This window comes from Callithrix jacchus, chromosome 8, assembly GCF_049354715.1.
Source record: "Callithrix jacchus isolate 240 chromosome 8, calJac240_pri, whole genome shotgun sequence".
NCBI lineage: Eukaryota > Metazoa > Chordata > Mammalia > Primates > Cebidae > Callithrix > Callithrix jacchus.
In genome coordinates, this window is record NC_133509.1 from 30,972,481 (window position 1) to 30,988,059 (window position 15,579).

Here is a 15,579-nt window from a genome sequence, read left to right on the forward strand (position 1 = left end):
ATTAAGTATTTACACTTGGTAACTTACTTACCGTAACTTACTGCGTGTAACTGTAACTTACCATAGCTTACAGGGCGTGACTGTAATCTACTTACCTTGACCTATTGGGCGTAACCTACTTACTGGAAGTAACCTACTTACTGGGCGTAACCTACTTACTGGACTTAACTTACTTACTGGGCGTAACTTGCTTACTGTAACTTAAATACATTGATCTGGTGTAAACAACTTTGACTTCAGAAAAGTATATAATGAAACGTATTGCAAAAATAAAATTGCTGCTTGGACATAGCCTAAGCAAGCCCTCCAGACTCCGCTTTCCTTTATTCTTTCACTTCCGCGCACTCTCTCCCTCAGGTTGAACGAGACATCTACGTTGGCGGTCTCGGGGACTCCTGCAGGTTGGTAATCCCCCAGCAGACGTGCCGGACCCCAACAAGTGATTACATGGGGCAAAGGAGAGCAAGGTCTGAACTTTGTTCATATTAGGGAATTAGCTATTGCAACAACAAAAGGACAGTGAGCTGTTCAGCCTGTTTTTTTCTTTCCTGGATATCTAGGGGGCAGTAAGTCATGGCCAAGTCATAACAGTATCATTTGACCTCTGTGCCAAATCACACTTCTGGATAGGAGACAGTGGAATCCTGGAATCTCTGGATGGGCCACGGTGGAATCCCTGGGCCCTGACCAAAGTCCAGGATAGCTGTGCAAATGGTCTAATAAAATGTCCATTCATGGCATCCCCCTCTGCTGCTCTCGCTGGAGCCCTGTGAAGTCTCTGTTGTGGTGGGGAATGGTGCAGTTTGCATTTGAATTTGCTCCTTCCTTTTCCTGAAGCTTGAACTTCACACATCCAGCACATTGTTCCAGAATTTATAATGCAAAGTCTACATATACGTTCCTGTACCCCTTGATGTCCTTAAACTTGTTGCTCCTCATATTAGCTTGGATCTGCCTTTGGCCACTCTTGAAGGGGACGGTCTCCAGAATGATGCTTGCTCGGTGTTGAGGTTTGAGGACTCCAAGGCTGCAACAGAGAATGCAGTATGTCAGAAAACCATAGGCATGATGATGACCCTGGAGCCTGTTTCCACCCAGCTTCCTGAGTGGGAGGGAGTGCTTCCACTTTCCCTTCCCCAGTGTTGTAGGCCTGGCCCAGGAGCCGGTGTCCAGGGAGAAGGATAGAACTAATCTCGGAGTGGGGGGAGGGGAACGGAAGAGAAGGTTGAGCACTTGTAGCACTCACAGGATTTTCTGCTGTTTCTTGAAGAGGCCACTTCCTTCCACAGTCAGCACACAGCCCTCAACGTGTTCTGAGAGGGGGTTTGAAAATATCACCTGTATGGAGAGTGGCTGGTTCACAATGGCTGCTCCTAGAACCTAAACAGACCAGGAGGGAAAGGAGAATTAGTCCTCATTCCCCAACTCACCAGACATTTATGAAGGGCAGGCACTGTTCTGTAGGGTGGCAGAATATGCCACCCCCAAATATACCACTTTGGCATAAGAATTACTTTGAGCCAAAGACAATTGAGAAGGAGCAGATACAAGAAAAGCTCTCTGGTTTCTCCTTATTTGCCTAAAAGCAGGACATAAATTTGCAAAGGTGTCTCCCCTCCCCTCTCTACCAGGAAGGACAAAGGCTGATCATCAGAGATGACTTTAGACCCTTATGAGCCTGATGCTGAAGTGGGCACAAGAGGAATCTACACCACAAACTGCCTAAGTAAGCTTTATCTACCATGAGTTTCCCATGTATTTGCCTTCCCACAGTTCGCCACCCCTTGAGACTCTTGGTCCTTTTCCTTTCTCTTGTCACTTCTGTAAAAACATATTGCTTCTTTGCTAAGATGCCATAAAAGCCCAAGTTCTAGCCAAACCTTCATGTTTCCCCACTGGAGGGGACTCCATGGGCTTACTTGACAGGGTCTAGGAGGCCTTGGGGAGAAAGCACGGGAAGGAAGAGAGCCCTTCAAATCTTCCCACTCGGAAGACCACAGAATGTCAGAGCAGGAGGGGTCCTCAGAGGCCATCTAGTCTAATCTCTCTGACAGTTCAAGAAACAGAGGCCCAAGGGCTTGTCCAAGGATTCACAGCCAAAAAATGGCAAATCAAGCCTGCACTAACCTTCAGACAAGGCTCTCCCCCAACCAGAGACCCTCCCATCTGGGTTCACTTTCCTCATGCAGACCCATGGGGAAGGTCAACAGCAGGAGTGGCACAAGAGGGGGCTCTCCCATTGTCCATGGCACCTGCTCAAGTATCCATCCATAAAGCCTCTAGTGGGTGGTACAAGAGGAGGAAGACCTTTCAGATGAACTTCCCCCTCCTGGAGCACCAGAAGAGGTAAAGGAGGGAATGCTCTCCTAAGCAGGCCTAGGCTACCCTCTTACAGGGTTTCACCTCCTCCCCACCAGACCCAAGGAGACCCACAAGCCATTTGTGGGAGTCCTGCCTACATTAATCATGATGCTTGGGTAAGATAAGGTGATGATCTTGTTCACCAGGATTTTCTTGGGATTGCTTTTCTCTTCACCCAAGGCACTGATGCGGATCAGCTTGTCTGTTGACAGGTACTGGCTGTACTGGGAATAGGAGATTTTGCAGGGGTAGGCCTTTGCTAAAGAGAGAACACAAGGATTGGGTGAGAAAGCTGAAAAAATCAGCCAGACCTGAGGCCCTCTTCCACAGAGAAGAGGGAGTCAACATGTACCCAGTCCCAGAGAAGCAGGTGGTAGCTTTTCAGATGAAGAAATGAGCTGTAAAGAGCCAAAATGGCAGCCCAAGGCCATTCTGCTAGAAAATGGGAGAGCTGAGGCGCCAACCAAGGTCTCAGAGACTCCAAATCTCAGGCTTTTCCTGCAAAACTAGCTACTTTTATTGGGATAGGAAAGGAGGAAGAGAAAGGAGGGAGAGAAGAGAAGGAGATACTAGGAAGGAAGGGAGAAGGAAGGAGAAGAGGGAAGGAGGGGGAGTCTGTCGGAGAGGACAGTAGGAATAACAGGGTCTCAGGGGTTTGATCCCAGAACCCTGTTGGCTAGCTCAACCCCACTGACATTGCCAAAACCGACTCTGTGTACACAATCTGTGCATGTGCGTACCTTCTTGAGGAGAGAGTGTGATGAACGCTACATCTTGCCAGAATGGGGGCAGGGGGTTGCCGTCGTGCAGCAGAGACTGGGCACTCAGGTTCACTTTCAGGTCCTTGAACTGGGAGGACATGTTGAGGGCCAGCAGAGCAAAGGATATATCCCAGCCCATGTTGGGTGGGTCGAGCATCTTGAATTTCAGGGAGACCTGGACCACATCACTGGGTCGAAGGGAAGGCACATCCAGGCTCCGAGGGCTGTCCTGGCTCAGTGGTGTGGGTCTGGAAGGTTGTAACTCTGCTCCTCTTTGGGAGCCATGGAACCTTCTAGCCTTCAGCTTCTGCAGAGCCTTCAGAAACACCTGTCTCTCCTGGAGGGAACCTGATGGAGAAAAGCATAGCACTAGCTGTGTGCCAGGCTGATCCGGGTAGGCCAAGGCTGAGCGCCATTCCCCACCCAATCTCTCCACCAACAGCTTCAAGCCTTCATTCCCAGTAACAAGCATTTCCTCCACTCCTTGTGAGCTTTCCCAGGCAGGCTCTGCTGGACACTTCACACCCTTCCTCCTATATCAACCACAAGCAAGGTGTATTACCATTATCATTCTTCTTATTATTATTATTCCATACACAGATAAAGAAAAAGAGGATAAAAGAAGTCACACCACCTGCCCAAGTCACACAACTAGTAAGGAGCAGAGCCCAGGTAGGAACCAAACCTGCCCAACTCTAAAACCTGTGCTTGTGGCCACTCGATTCTATCCTGATGTCCTCAAGTGAAAAACAAAGGCCCACAGATGCAGAGAAATAAATCTCTTAAAGATGGCAGGGGATGGTGTGATTTCCTGTTCCGGAGCCAGATTATTGGTCAGAGAGAGACTAATTCCTGGAAGCTGAGGAACGGAGAAGCGCAGTAAATAAGTATATAAATATTAGAGGAAGTCTAGGCATGCAGAGTTCCCAGAGTGGCCCCAGCTTCCCTGCTCTATCTTGGGGGTCTCTGTGGGTCACATATGGAGGAGTACTCACCCCTGTCTTCCTTAGAATTCCAGAAGCTGCCTTTGTTAAGTACTTACTGTCCCCAGGGACCAGCTCTATCCCTTCAATGCATTTGCCACAACATCCTTAGGCAGAGGCCACTTCTATCCCTTTGCTCTGGGGTCTTTCTAAACCCAGTTCCAGACAAAAGAGAATCTGGAGACATTTACTTCAGTTAGAGTGGGCCAACAGGCTGAGCACAGTGGCTCATACCTGTAATCCCAGCACTTTGGGAGGCCAAGGTAGGGTGGATCACTTGAACTCAGGAGTTCGAGACCATTCTGACCAACATGGTGAAACCCTGTTTCTACTAAAAATACAAAAAAAATTAGCCAGGCATGGTGGCAGGTACCTGTAATCCCAGCTATTCAGGAGGCAGGAGACAGGAGAATTGCTTGAATCCGGGAAGCAGAGGTTGCAGTGAGCTGAGATTGTGCCATATTGCCCCTAGCCTGGGTGACAGAGCGAGACTTCATCTCAAAAAGAAAAGAAAAAAGAAAAAGAGTGGGCCCAAAGAGATGGGAATCCAATTTAGCCCATCTGTGGTCTGTGCAACCCCAGACCCTGTCCAGTTGGATGGGAGGAGACTGGCCCAAGGAACACCTGAGCAAGACACTCAGGCCTACCAGGATATGGCTCCAATCCCCCTGAGTCCACAGGGGACCCTATGAGCCTCTCTGTCAAATGCTGTCAAAGCCCTGCCCATATTCCTTTGGTACTTGCCATTTCAGTGCCCACAGGCCCTACTTTCAAATTGCAGCCTCTGCAACTCTCTCTGAGACTTTCTCTGTCACCTGAGCAGACTCAGCTCAGGCATGGGGTGGGTCAGAAGTGCTAGAGAATTTACATCCCCCAGGAACAGCCCTCAGCTCATGACCAACAGAAGTTGAAGGATAAATATCCTAGCTCCTGTGCCTCTCTGCTGTGATAAATCTGCAGTGTTGTTCTACACTTCAAACCGAATCAGTGATAGGGTTGCCAGATCTAGCAAACAAAAATACAAGGCAATTTAACTTGAATTTTAAATAAACAACAAATAATTTGGAACTTTTTCTTTTTTGTTTTAAGAAATGGGATCTCACTCTGTTGCCCAGGCTGGAATACAGCAGTAACATAACTCACTGCAGTCTCGAATTCCTGTGCTAAAGCGATCCTCCCATCTCAGCCTCCCAAAGTGTTGGGATTGCAGGTGTAAGCTACAGCTCCTGGCCTGGGACATACTTACACTACAGCATTATTCGTCCTGTATTTCCCCTGGCAACCTCACTCCCAGAGCTCCCAGCCAGCTGTCCACTGTGCTAACAAGCTTGAAAATGTACTCTACATCCACTTCCTTCCCTTCCCTGTCTCCCTTCCTCATTCTGCTACCTGGATTTCCAGGATTGCCTCATAAATAAACGACTTGCATTTGAATCCTTGCCTCAAGATCCATTTCTGGGGCAACCCAGCCAAGATGAGGCTAGAGTCCCCGGAAAGTGGGTGGTGATGGCACTGTTGGGCTGTGTTCAACACTCGTCCCCTACCGCGGACCCTCTTCCCAGGCGGGGAATTCTGGAGCCTCCCTGCGTCTGTCCCTGAGGCCCATGTAGATAAACCACAGACACCACTTACCAGTACTCCCAGCAACTGATCGGCCCTCCCCACCACCCTCTACCCACCCTGCCTTGTGCCTGCTCAGATCCTCCCCAGCCAGATCCCCGCTCTGGCACTCACCCTGCCTCTAGCCCTCATGGACTGGATATTTTTGCGTGGCTCCCTGGTGGTTGAACCTAGTGACTGGTCATTCTCAATTTCCAGGCATTCATCTATACCTGAGCAACATAGCCTCCCCTGTGGCCCTGCTGCCAGGGCTGTCACCTCGGAGTCAGCCTCTGGCCCTGCAGCTCCACAGGGAGGAGAAGGTAGGAGTGAACATCCGGCCTCACTTCAGCCCATCCTCCAAAGACTCAATGAAACACAATGAATTAAACAATACCCTGAATAAAATAAATGAATGACAGAGTATTTACTAAATTCCCTGCCATTTTCAATGGGAGGCTGATTTTTGGGGGAGAAGCAGGGGTGAAGGATTTATATTCTCTTGGGGCTCTCCAGTCCACTTGAGTGCCTGTGGCGGGAGCTTGCTGGCCTGCAGGATGTAGGGTGGAGGTGGCATGAGGAAGTGAGGCCGTGGGGCCACCCCAACTGGGGCCTCAAAACTGAACGGCTGAGGAGACAGTGGGAATGGGTCCTGCCCTGCAGATGCTCTCTGACTCTCTAGGGTGGGGGAAGGTTCCCAGAGGGTTGGGGCTCTTAGCAGGGCTGGCTTAGTCACACCTTCTTCATACTTGTAGTTCTCCGTGATGTCATCCCGCTCATCACTCTGGATGCTCTTTGTGCTGATAAAATTGCCAACAGAACTCGTGTCCTGGTGAAGCTTCTGCTCCTTCCCTCCCTGGACGAGCCAGGACATGCAGTCAGCATTCACCATGGAAAACACAAAGGGTGTGTCGTAGTTCAGGTCCACTTCTCCTTCTTTGATGGCTCTGACAGAGGCAGGGCCGCAGCAGTAGAGGCCTGAAGGAGAACAGGGGAGCCTCGGTGGGCCATTTGTTGCAGGGCTGGGCAGGGGTGGGGCACTCTTCATGGGAATGGGTCCTGTCTTTCTTCTGGAGAGCCTCACCGTTGCTCGTCTCCTGAGGTGTAGCGTCCAGTACCTGCCAGCCTCCATATCCAGGGGGGAGATCCTTCCGGGCCATCCAGCACTCATTCCAGACATGGAAGTTCCTGTGTCAAACAGAGCCAAGGGAGACGTAGTATTGCTTGGTCTTTCTAGAACAAGGCAAGGGTTGGATATACAAGTGAACTGTACAGACTTAGCACACACAGGGCTTGAAACCTCTGTGGGTAGCCAGGCTCGGTGGCTCCTGCTTATAATCTTAGCACTTTAGGAGTCTGAGGTGAGAACATTGCTTGAGCTCAGGAGTTCAAGATTAACCTGGGCAATAAAGCAAGACCTTATCTCAAAAAAAAAAAATTAGCTAGGCGTCATGGCACATGCCTATAGACCCAATTACTTGGGAGGCTGAGGTGGAGGATCACTTGAGCCTGGGAGATCAAGGCTGCATTGACCTTGATCATACCACTGCACTTTAGCCTGGGCAGCAAAGCCAGACCTTGTTTCAAAAAAAAAATTAATTTTTTTTAAGTGAAAGCTTTGTTGCTGAATAGTGAAAGAGCTTCCTCTTGTGGGCCTCTGTTTGCCTCCCAGAAAAGAGTTTCCCTCTGCAGACTCAGCTTGTGAAGAGAAAGTGAAGGCTTCCAGAGTCCACTGAAGTTAAAAATCCTTCACTGTCTCATGAAACAGACTTCATGGACCCTTTTCTGTGTGTGTTGCTGACTCACAGAGGCACTTGTGTTCTTTGTGTTCAGAGGTAAGGCTGTCCTGTGATCAGAACTGTTGGGACTCAAGAAACAATACCCCAAAATAAAGGTATCAGAAGCAGAAGTGGTTTTTTTTGGGCCTCTTCCTGTCTTCCTGTCTCTCAGTCTCACTTACCTCTGTGGCTAGCCATAGAAACTAAAATCTCTCTTCCCAAAGGTGGGAAGGTCATGGAAACCAGAACCCCTTTTCCCCAAAGCCAGTCTTAAAACCTAAAAATATTACCCTAACCTTACCTCTGCCTTTTTGTATAAAAACTGGGCATAAAAAATTTATGTGATCTACCCTGTTTGACTGCAGGTCATAAGACCCTCATTCCAGAGAGGGTCCTGCCCCATACTGGGAAGGAACACATGCTCAAAGAAGCCAAGTAGAATGTAGACGAACAGGGCTCGGTTTCCCCACTCAGTCTATTAGCGTTAGGTCATACCATTTGTCCAAGCATATTTCTACATGGCTGTCCATACTGTTAGACTAAGCATAAAAATGGACAATTTCCCCTGTATGTTTGGGTCTTCATTCTGAAGGCTCCAGTATACACATTTATAAATGCATATACCATTTCACCTATTGATCTAATTTGGTGAGTTGATTTTTTTTTTAATCAAATCTTCAGAGGGCAGTGGGGAAATTTTCTCTAGGCCCTACAGAACCAAGAGGTTCTGTGAAGGAGGTGACAAAGATGAAAATGTCAACACAGGGCAGGACACTCCTACGGTGTGAGACTCCTAAACTCCATATGGGCTTTGCTCAGCTGTCTCCCAGCTGAAGATTGGCAAGAGGGGTGGGGGCAGCCTTGGCGGAGTTGGGATGGGGTGCAGGAGGTGAAGGGGAGAAGGCTCATGGACATTGTCCTGCCCTTCTTCCTGCCATGGGGCTTAGCTCTGATGTGTGGCCCTAGAAATAGGTTGAGAGGTTGTTTCTCACCAGATAGTATCCTTCTTATTCCCCAAAATCCTGCCCGTGTTGTCATAATATTCATCTATGATCAGGTTTCCATCTGTGTCGTGGCCAGAGTCAAAATTGGTGATCACACGGGTGGGGATCCCCAGACACCTCATCACTGCAAAAAGGGCAGAAAAAAATCACCTGTGAGCTGTGGATTCAGGACCTGTGTATTCCTTGACTCAGGGCCCTGGACCTGGGGAAATCTTTCATTTGCCATTTGCAGGACCATGCTGGAGCTATCTGGAGCACTGGAATAGTGATACTTATTTCCAACTTCCTTCCCCACTTTTGGAGCTCATGAGAGAGATTATATAGGAAGATTGGGTTGCTGGATGCTCAGATAAGCACTGCCCGAGCCAACAGAAAGTCTAGCAAGCTGTGAGTTCTCCTGCTTATGCCATGAGGGTGGGACAAGCATGCCTCTCCTTTGGCAAAACTCAAAGGCCTGACTCAACTGCATTTCTATTCTGGCCTTAAGTCTCCATCTTCAAGCCAAAGCTGGAATTCTATTTCTTTCTATGGTTGGGATTATTGCTTGAGACCATCAGATTCTTAAGTAAAAAGTTCTGTGGCTTGGATTCCCCCTTTTTCCTGGGTATATGATCTTGGAAGTCTCTCTAGGAAAGCATCACAAATAAAGCCAAAAAGAAGCATCACAGATAAAGCCAAGAAGAAAAGAAAGCTATGTAACAAGAGCTTAGAAAAGTGAGAGTTTCTACCTGGTAGGGAAATTCTTGAAAGAAGATAGAGTATTATGTCTATTCCTGGGGGCCACACCAACCCCAGCCAACTTCCTTTCTTTATCTTCTGCCATATCTCCCCCATTCTGTGCTCTTTTAAGAACAGGAAAATCCCATCACAAAATGCTCTGGGAATCCCTGTCCCTTCAAGTCCAGCAATGACAGCCCACTCAATTTAATAATGACAATAACAGTATGTACCACCTGGGCATAGTGCTAAATGTTTCACACACATTATCCTCAGGACAACACTACATGCTGGCTACTATTATTATCTCCATTTTGAAGACAAAGAATCAGAGGCTAAGAAAGTCTGCTACCTTGACCAAGGTCACACACCTTGTAAGACGTAGAACCATCACTCAGTTCCCGGTTTTACTGCTAAGCTTACAGTCAATACCAAGTCCAGCTCTCAGTAGTATGTATACAGTTCAGCATTTTCATGTTTTCACTTAATTTTACATCTCAAACATTTTCCTATATTATCAAATATTTGCCAAAAGCAAGATTTTAGTGGTGATTATTTTGAAACATTTAGTTGGTTTTCAATTTTCCCCATTATCAATACTGTAATAAATAACTTTGTGGATCAATATCTTCCTCCCCAGGGTCAGATTCCCAGGGTTAAAATGACTGAGTCAAAAATATGATTCTTTCTAAGGATTCTTACACACACTACTGTCATTTTTAAAAAGTTAATAATTTTTACTTTAAACATTTAATTGCCTACAGATTTTAGCTCACACTCTTCTTATTTTGCACTTTGACACACAGTCTCTCCAGGCCAGGGTAGGGAAAGGCCCCTGGATGTGACAAGAAAAGGGAGGGGAGAAGCCCAAAGGGAGCCTTGAGCTTTCTGTCACGTGGCAGGTCTGAACAGGGCTGAAGAACTAGGGCAGGGAATGGGCAGAACTGACAAGTGGGTTGTAGGTGGAGGTGAAACAGGACAGCTGCAGAGATGAGGCTGAAGATTGAAAAGCTGTCACTGAAGGACCCTGAGACAGCAGTGAGGGAAGACAGCAGCATTGTAGGGACACATTTATGCTAAAAGTACAGTCAGGAGGGTGGATGACACTCACAGTAACAAGAAAATGTGCCAAGGAGGAGGGCAGGGAGGGAGAGCAGGGAGCAAGCCTCCTCTCGCCCTTCACCTGGATGAATGAGTTCATGAGTGGCCACCCGAAGTGTCAATACTGGTGTCAACTGCTAAACATGACTTGATAGGCACTTTCCCACTCTAACACAGGCAACTGGTCTTGAAGCACTTTGAAGTTCTCTATTAGACCAGAGTACAAGGCTTATAATGAATTCTTTAGGAATCTGTCTTCCTGAGGGCAGGAATTGTGTGTTACTCATCTTTGTCATTAGTCAGCTATTAACAATACAGGGTAAGGCCCATTTTGTATCTTGCTGCATCTTTGCTGGGTGGATGGATGAATGGTGTCTTGAGAATCTTTTGCCCATTCTGGTGATTTCTCAGTTCAACACACCACTATCTTAATGGCTGTGTGATATGCTTTGGGTACCAAGCTCAACTGTCCATAGAGCATGAGCTTTGAGTGATGATGGATTTGCACTGATCTGGTCTCACCCTTTGCTCATCATGGCTTGTGAGAGGACTTGGATGGGGAGTAGATTGTCACAGTGGAACAGAATGAAGTTACAAAGGGGCAAGAATGGTTTCTCACTTAGGGAGTGAATCCAAGGCATCAGCTTCAAGGCTCTCAGATCTGTGCAGCACAAGTCATGCACATGCGTGTTTTCAGAGGCCTTGCTCCCTTTGTCCTTCCGGTTCTGTCCTCCCATGAAGAGCTCACATCATCTATGGCTTTCTCTCTCACTTCTGTGCTCAGGACTCCTGACTTTGAATCTTGAGCCTGTCTAGGGACCTTGCTGTCAACGAACATATCACTCACTGAAATGACTGTCTTCCTGTCCTCTCAGTCATCCTTTCTAGTCAAGGACATCATCATCACCATAGGTGCACTGTGCCAAGCACTGCACAGCCATTATCTCCCTTAGTCCTCTTCATACGCATATGATTATCCCAACTTTAAAGATGAGACACCTGAAGTTTAGAGAGGTAAGCTCACACGGCAGAAAGCGAAAAGCCGGGGCAGGACATAAACCCATGGTTCTCTGACCTCAAAGCCTCTAGTGCTTTTAACTGCAGGCCACAACACGGGACATCCCAGCCACATCTCAGTCTCAATGCACCTTCCTCTGTGAAGTTTTCACCAATGACTCCACACCACACTCATCCCTTCTCGTGCTCTCACATAACCCCAATCACCTGTGTTACACATTTCAGCACTGGATTCAGCTCGTTGTAATTTAATGTATATGTCTTACATTGTCTGCCAAATTACTAATCCCCCTAGAATTGAGCTCAGATAAGACTTTGCTTGCATTTCTACATTCCTAGTACAATGCTGGGCACAGGGTAGGTGGTCACTATATTCCTGTTGAAGTAAGGCACCTTTAACCTGTTTCTGAAGACTGTCAGTCCTGATGACTCACAATTTGACATGAGATTTAGGTAATCTGTCATTGATGTTTTTGTGGGAACTGAGTCCCTTGTAAAAAACTCATGTGTGGCATCTGTACTTATGTACATGCATACACTATATGCACCGATGCAGTGACAATTGCGCAAAGGTGAACAAGATCTCAGAGTTGGGAAGGGACCACAGTGTTATCAAGGTATATCACACCGCATTCTCAGCATCAGCAATTTTATTTCTTCATTCAGCCATTTAGTACTCATTCAATGATAAGTATTGAGACCAGGTAATCAATTAGATGAAGAGGATACAAAAATGAAAGACATTCCTGACTTTGAGGAGTACAACTTTCCTTAACGGGTAGAGAACCGTGTCCTGATGGTATATTAAAATGATGAGTATGGGGTCAAGCAGTGGCACACACTGGTAATCCCAGCACTTTAGGAGGCCAAGGAGGGAGGATTGCTTGAGTCCAGGAGTTTGAAACCAGCCTGAGCAACATAGTGAGATCTCACCTCTACAAAAAATAAAAATAAAAAAATAGCTGGATATGGTGGCACACGCCTGTGGTCCCAACTACTCAGGAGGCTGAGGCAGGATTGGTTGAGCTCAGGAGGCTGAGGCTGCAGTGAGCCATGATGGTGACACTGCACTTCAGCCTGGGTGCTCCAGCCTGAATGACAGAGTGAGATCTTGTCTAAAATAAAATAAAATATCGAGTATGTTTCATGACTGGCTGTAAAGTTCTTTTTGCCCCCATGTGGAAATGTGGCCCTAATTTTATAAGAAAATTCAGTGGAAAGTTAGAGTTCAATTTATTGAAATGTATTCAGTTAGCTTTCATGCCATAATCCCATGGCTTACATCAAGAAATGTGGCCAAAGCTCCAGCTCATAGAGTCAAAGTAATTGCATGTAAATGTGATGACTTTTATTAGCTTTTAATCTGTCCCTGGATGCATTAAGCTTCCAAATGATAAATATATAACTTCCTGCTCTTTATCCCATGCCTTCAATCATCCCTTATAAACAAGATGGGTCCTATTGCTTTGGTCTTTCAGATATGCCATCACTAGATCATATTTGAACTGTTCTCTCTCTTCTGTAATGGCAAGGAAATGAAATCTTATTTGTTTCCTTAACAGTACCTCAAGTATGCAAAGGTATATTATCTACCTTCCATGATAATCTCCAATCTTCTAGCCTACACTAGGACAAGGCCTTATGAAAATTATATTTTAATAAGGGGATGGGGCAATTAAGAACTGAGCACTAATCATCAAAGTGCAATAACCTGTTACCCAGGAAATACAAGTGAACACTGTTTACAGAGAAATAGGAAATGGAAACAAGGATATCAACCTTGAAGGAGCTAAGCACAGCATGTAGGACCTGGATCATGCATTAGATGAAAATGGCATCCCAGAGGATGGCAATGGGCATTTAACGTGGAGCTTTGAGACCTGCTCTGTGGCTCTGTGGTAGATTTGTAAGGGTTACCTGGGTGTGTGTGTGGGTCGTAAGTGGTTAAAAAAAAAAAAGCCCCCTTCACAATGAGCACTACAGTCTACTCCCTCCATCTTCACAGAAGTCAGTCTCCTGGACCGATACAGAAAAGACAATTTCAGCTGCTTATGTGTGGATGGACAATCAGAAGACAGCTTTAAAAGGACAAGGCTCTAGTAAAATGTTTGATTTGAATATTTGTTATCTAAGTTACAGTTGCCAAATACAAAGAACAGAGGAACCAGAAGACCAACAATACAATGAAGTCCTCAGGTAAGTCTAAAAGGTAGAGTTGTGCAGGACAATGGTCTCAGTGTCTTCAACAAAGTCACATATTGAATTAAAGGGTCTCTTTGATTAAAGGAGACACAGAGGACATTGCAACCAGATGCAATGTTTGGTTCCTAATTAGATCCTGGTTTGGACAAACTGACTGTACAGACACAAACTGTAGACTCATCCCTGCCACTTCATGCTAGCAAAGACTGAACCACCTCAGCCAGGCATCATGGTCAACATCAACAGTGATGAGTCATGTTGACAGGAGATACCCTTCATATTATGTGAACAGAAAGCACTACTTTTGTTGTCTTTCTCCCCAAAGTATGTACTAGTCTGATCATGAGAACAATAACAGACAAATCGCAGTTGAGGGACTTCCTAGAGCAGCATCCACAGGGACGGGAAGCCCAAAAAGAAATCAGCAGTCTTATTGAGTTAATGAGATGAGATCACAATTGAGGGAGCCTAAGATGACTGAAATTTGCAGAATGGAGTGTATGGAGGAGAGACAGCTGAACACAGAGAGTATTTTAGGGATCTGCAGCGGGGTCTTTCAAGTCTTTGGCTGAGTGGTGATGTATGCAAGCATGGGAATGAAATTCCAGGAGGCCAGATAAAGCAATAGAGTGGAGAGGCCTCATAATATATAAGGCATTTGATAAGAGTCTTCAGAAGAGGCATGACTTAGCAGTGGGGCTAAATTAAGCTTAAAGATTGCTCTGGAGCCATTATAACAAAGCTTAAAAGCAAACCTCCAATAGCTCAAATTGATCTGCAAGGAATTTATTGCTGTACCATACAAAGTCCTTTAAAGAAATAAAACAAAATCCAGTTCTCAGCAACATAACACAATAAAAAAATGAGCAAGCATGCAAAGAAACATGAAAATATGGCTCATAGCCAGGAGAAAAATTAATCAATAGAACCATATCCAGAAATCCCAGAGATAATGAAATTAGCACTGAGTGATGAATCATTCATACTCCAAACCTCAGCATCAGGTAATATACCCACGTAACAAACCTGCACAGGTATCCCTGAATCTAAAACAAAAGTTGAAATTATTTTTTTAAAAAGCTGACCTCAAGAAAAGCAGACAAGGACCTCAGAGAGCTGTTTTAAATGTTATAAATATGCTCAAAATGCTCAAGAGGGGATATAGAAAAACATGAACATAATGAGAAGAAAAATGGAAGGTTAAAAAACAAGACCCAGTGGAAATGGGTGAAAAATACACAAGATGAAAAATACACACTGGTCCAAGTGCAGTGGTGTTTATCACTAATTCATCACAACCAGTTACAGATTTCTTTGTTCCTTTTCCAATCCCACTGCTTCACTTGACTAGCCTTAAAAAAATAAAAATAAAACTATATACATATAGAAGAAAAATACAATATATGAAACCAAAACTGTACGGAATAAAATACTGCACAAAGATAATAATATGATTTTTTTTTTTTTTGAGATGGAGTCTTGCTCTGTTGTCAGGCTGGAGTGCAGCGGTGCAATCTCGGCTCACTGCAACCTGCACCTCCTGGGTTCAAGTGATTCCCCTGCCTCAGTCTCCTGAAAAGCTGAGGCGCACGCCACCACACTCGGCTAATTTTTTTTTTTAATTTTAATAGAGACAGGGTTTCACCATGTTGGTCAAGATGGTCTTGATTTCCTGACCTTATGATCTGCCCACCTCAGCCTCCCAAAGTACTGGGATTACAGGCATGAGCCACCACACCTGGCCAATGATATTATCTTTTTGTGAAAACACATATGCTACATATTAAACACATTAAAATGTTTATCATGCAGGGAGGTGAATGGAAGTAAGCTATGAGATAAAAGGGAGAAATTAATTGATTAATATTGATAAGAGGGGCCCTACAAAGAGGGGCCTGAGCAGACGAATTATATGCTAAGTGCCATGAAATGAGGAATATAGTTAACCCTAAACATCCAAAGGAGGAAAGAAAGGAAATAAAAGGGAGAAAAAGTGGTAGAGAGAGGAACTGAAGTTTCTGGGATAGCTAGAAACAACTTGAACAAGACCCAGCCA

The 15,579-nt window shown here is 45.7% G+C and overlaps 1 protein-coding gene across 1 annotated transcript in view; it reads right to left on the reverse strand.

Moving 5' to 3' along the window:
* Nucleotides 1-58: 58 nt before the first annotated feature.
* Nucleotides 59-15,579, reverse strand: part of TGM5 (transglutaminase 5) — a 35,048-nt gene continuing 19,527 nt past the window's right edge. The window contains exons 7-13 of the mRNA XM_035262199.3: nucleotides 8,475-8,610; nucleotides 6,789-6,892; nucleotides 6,443-6,682; nucleotides 3,102-3,470; nucleotides 2,460-2,620; nucleotides 1,247-1,380; nucleotides 59-1,027 (exon numbers count right to left, since the gene is read on the reverse strand). Of these exons, the coding sequence (XP_035118090.2) occupies nucleotides 874-1,027; nucleotides 1,247-1,380; nucleotides 2,460-2,620; nucleotides 3,102-3,470; nucleotides 6,443-6,682; nucleotides 6,789-6,892; nucleotides 8,475-8,610 (1,298 nt within the window). The 3' untranslated portion in view covers nucleotides 59-873. The remainder of the gene's footprint in view (nucleotides 1,028-1,246; nucleotides 1,381-2,459; nucleotides 2,621-3,101; nucleotides 3,471-6,442; nucleotides 6,683-6,788; nucleotides 6,893-8,474; nucleotides 8,611-15,579) is intronic.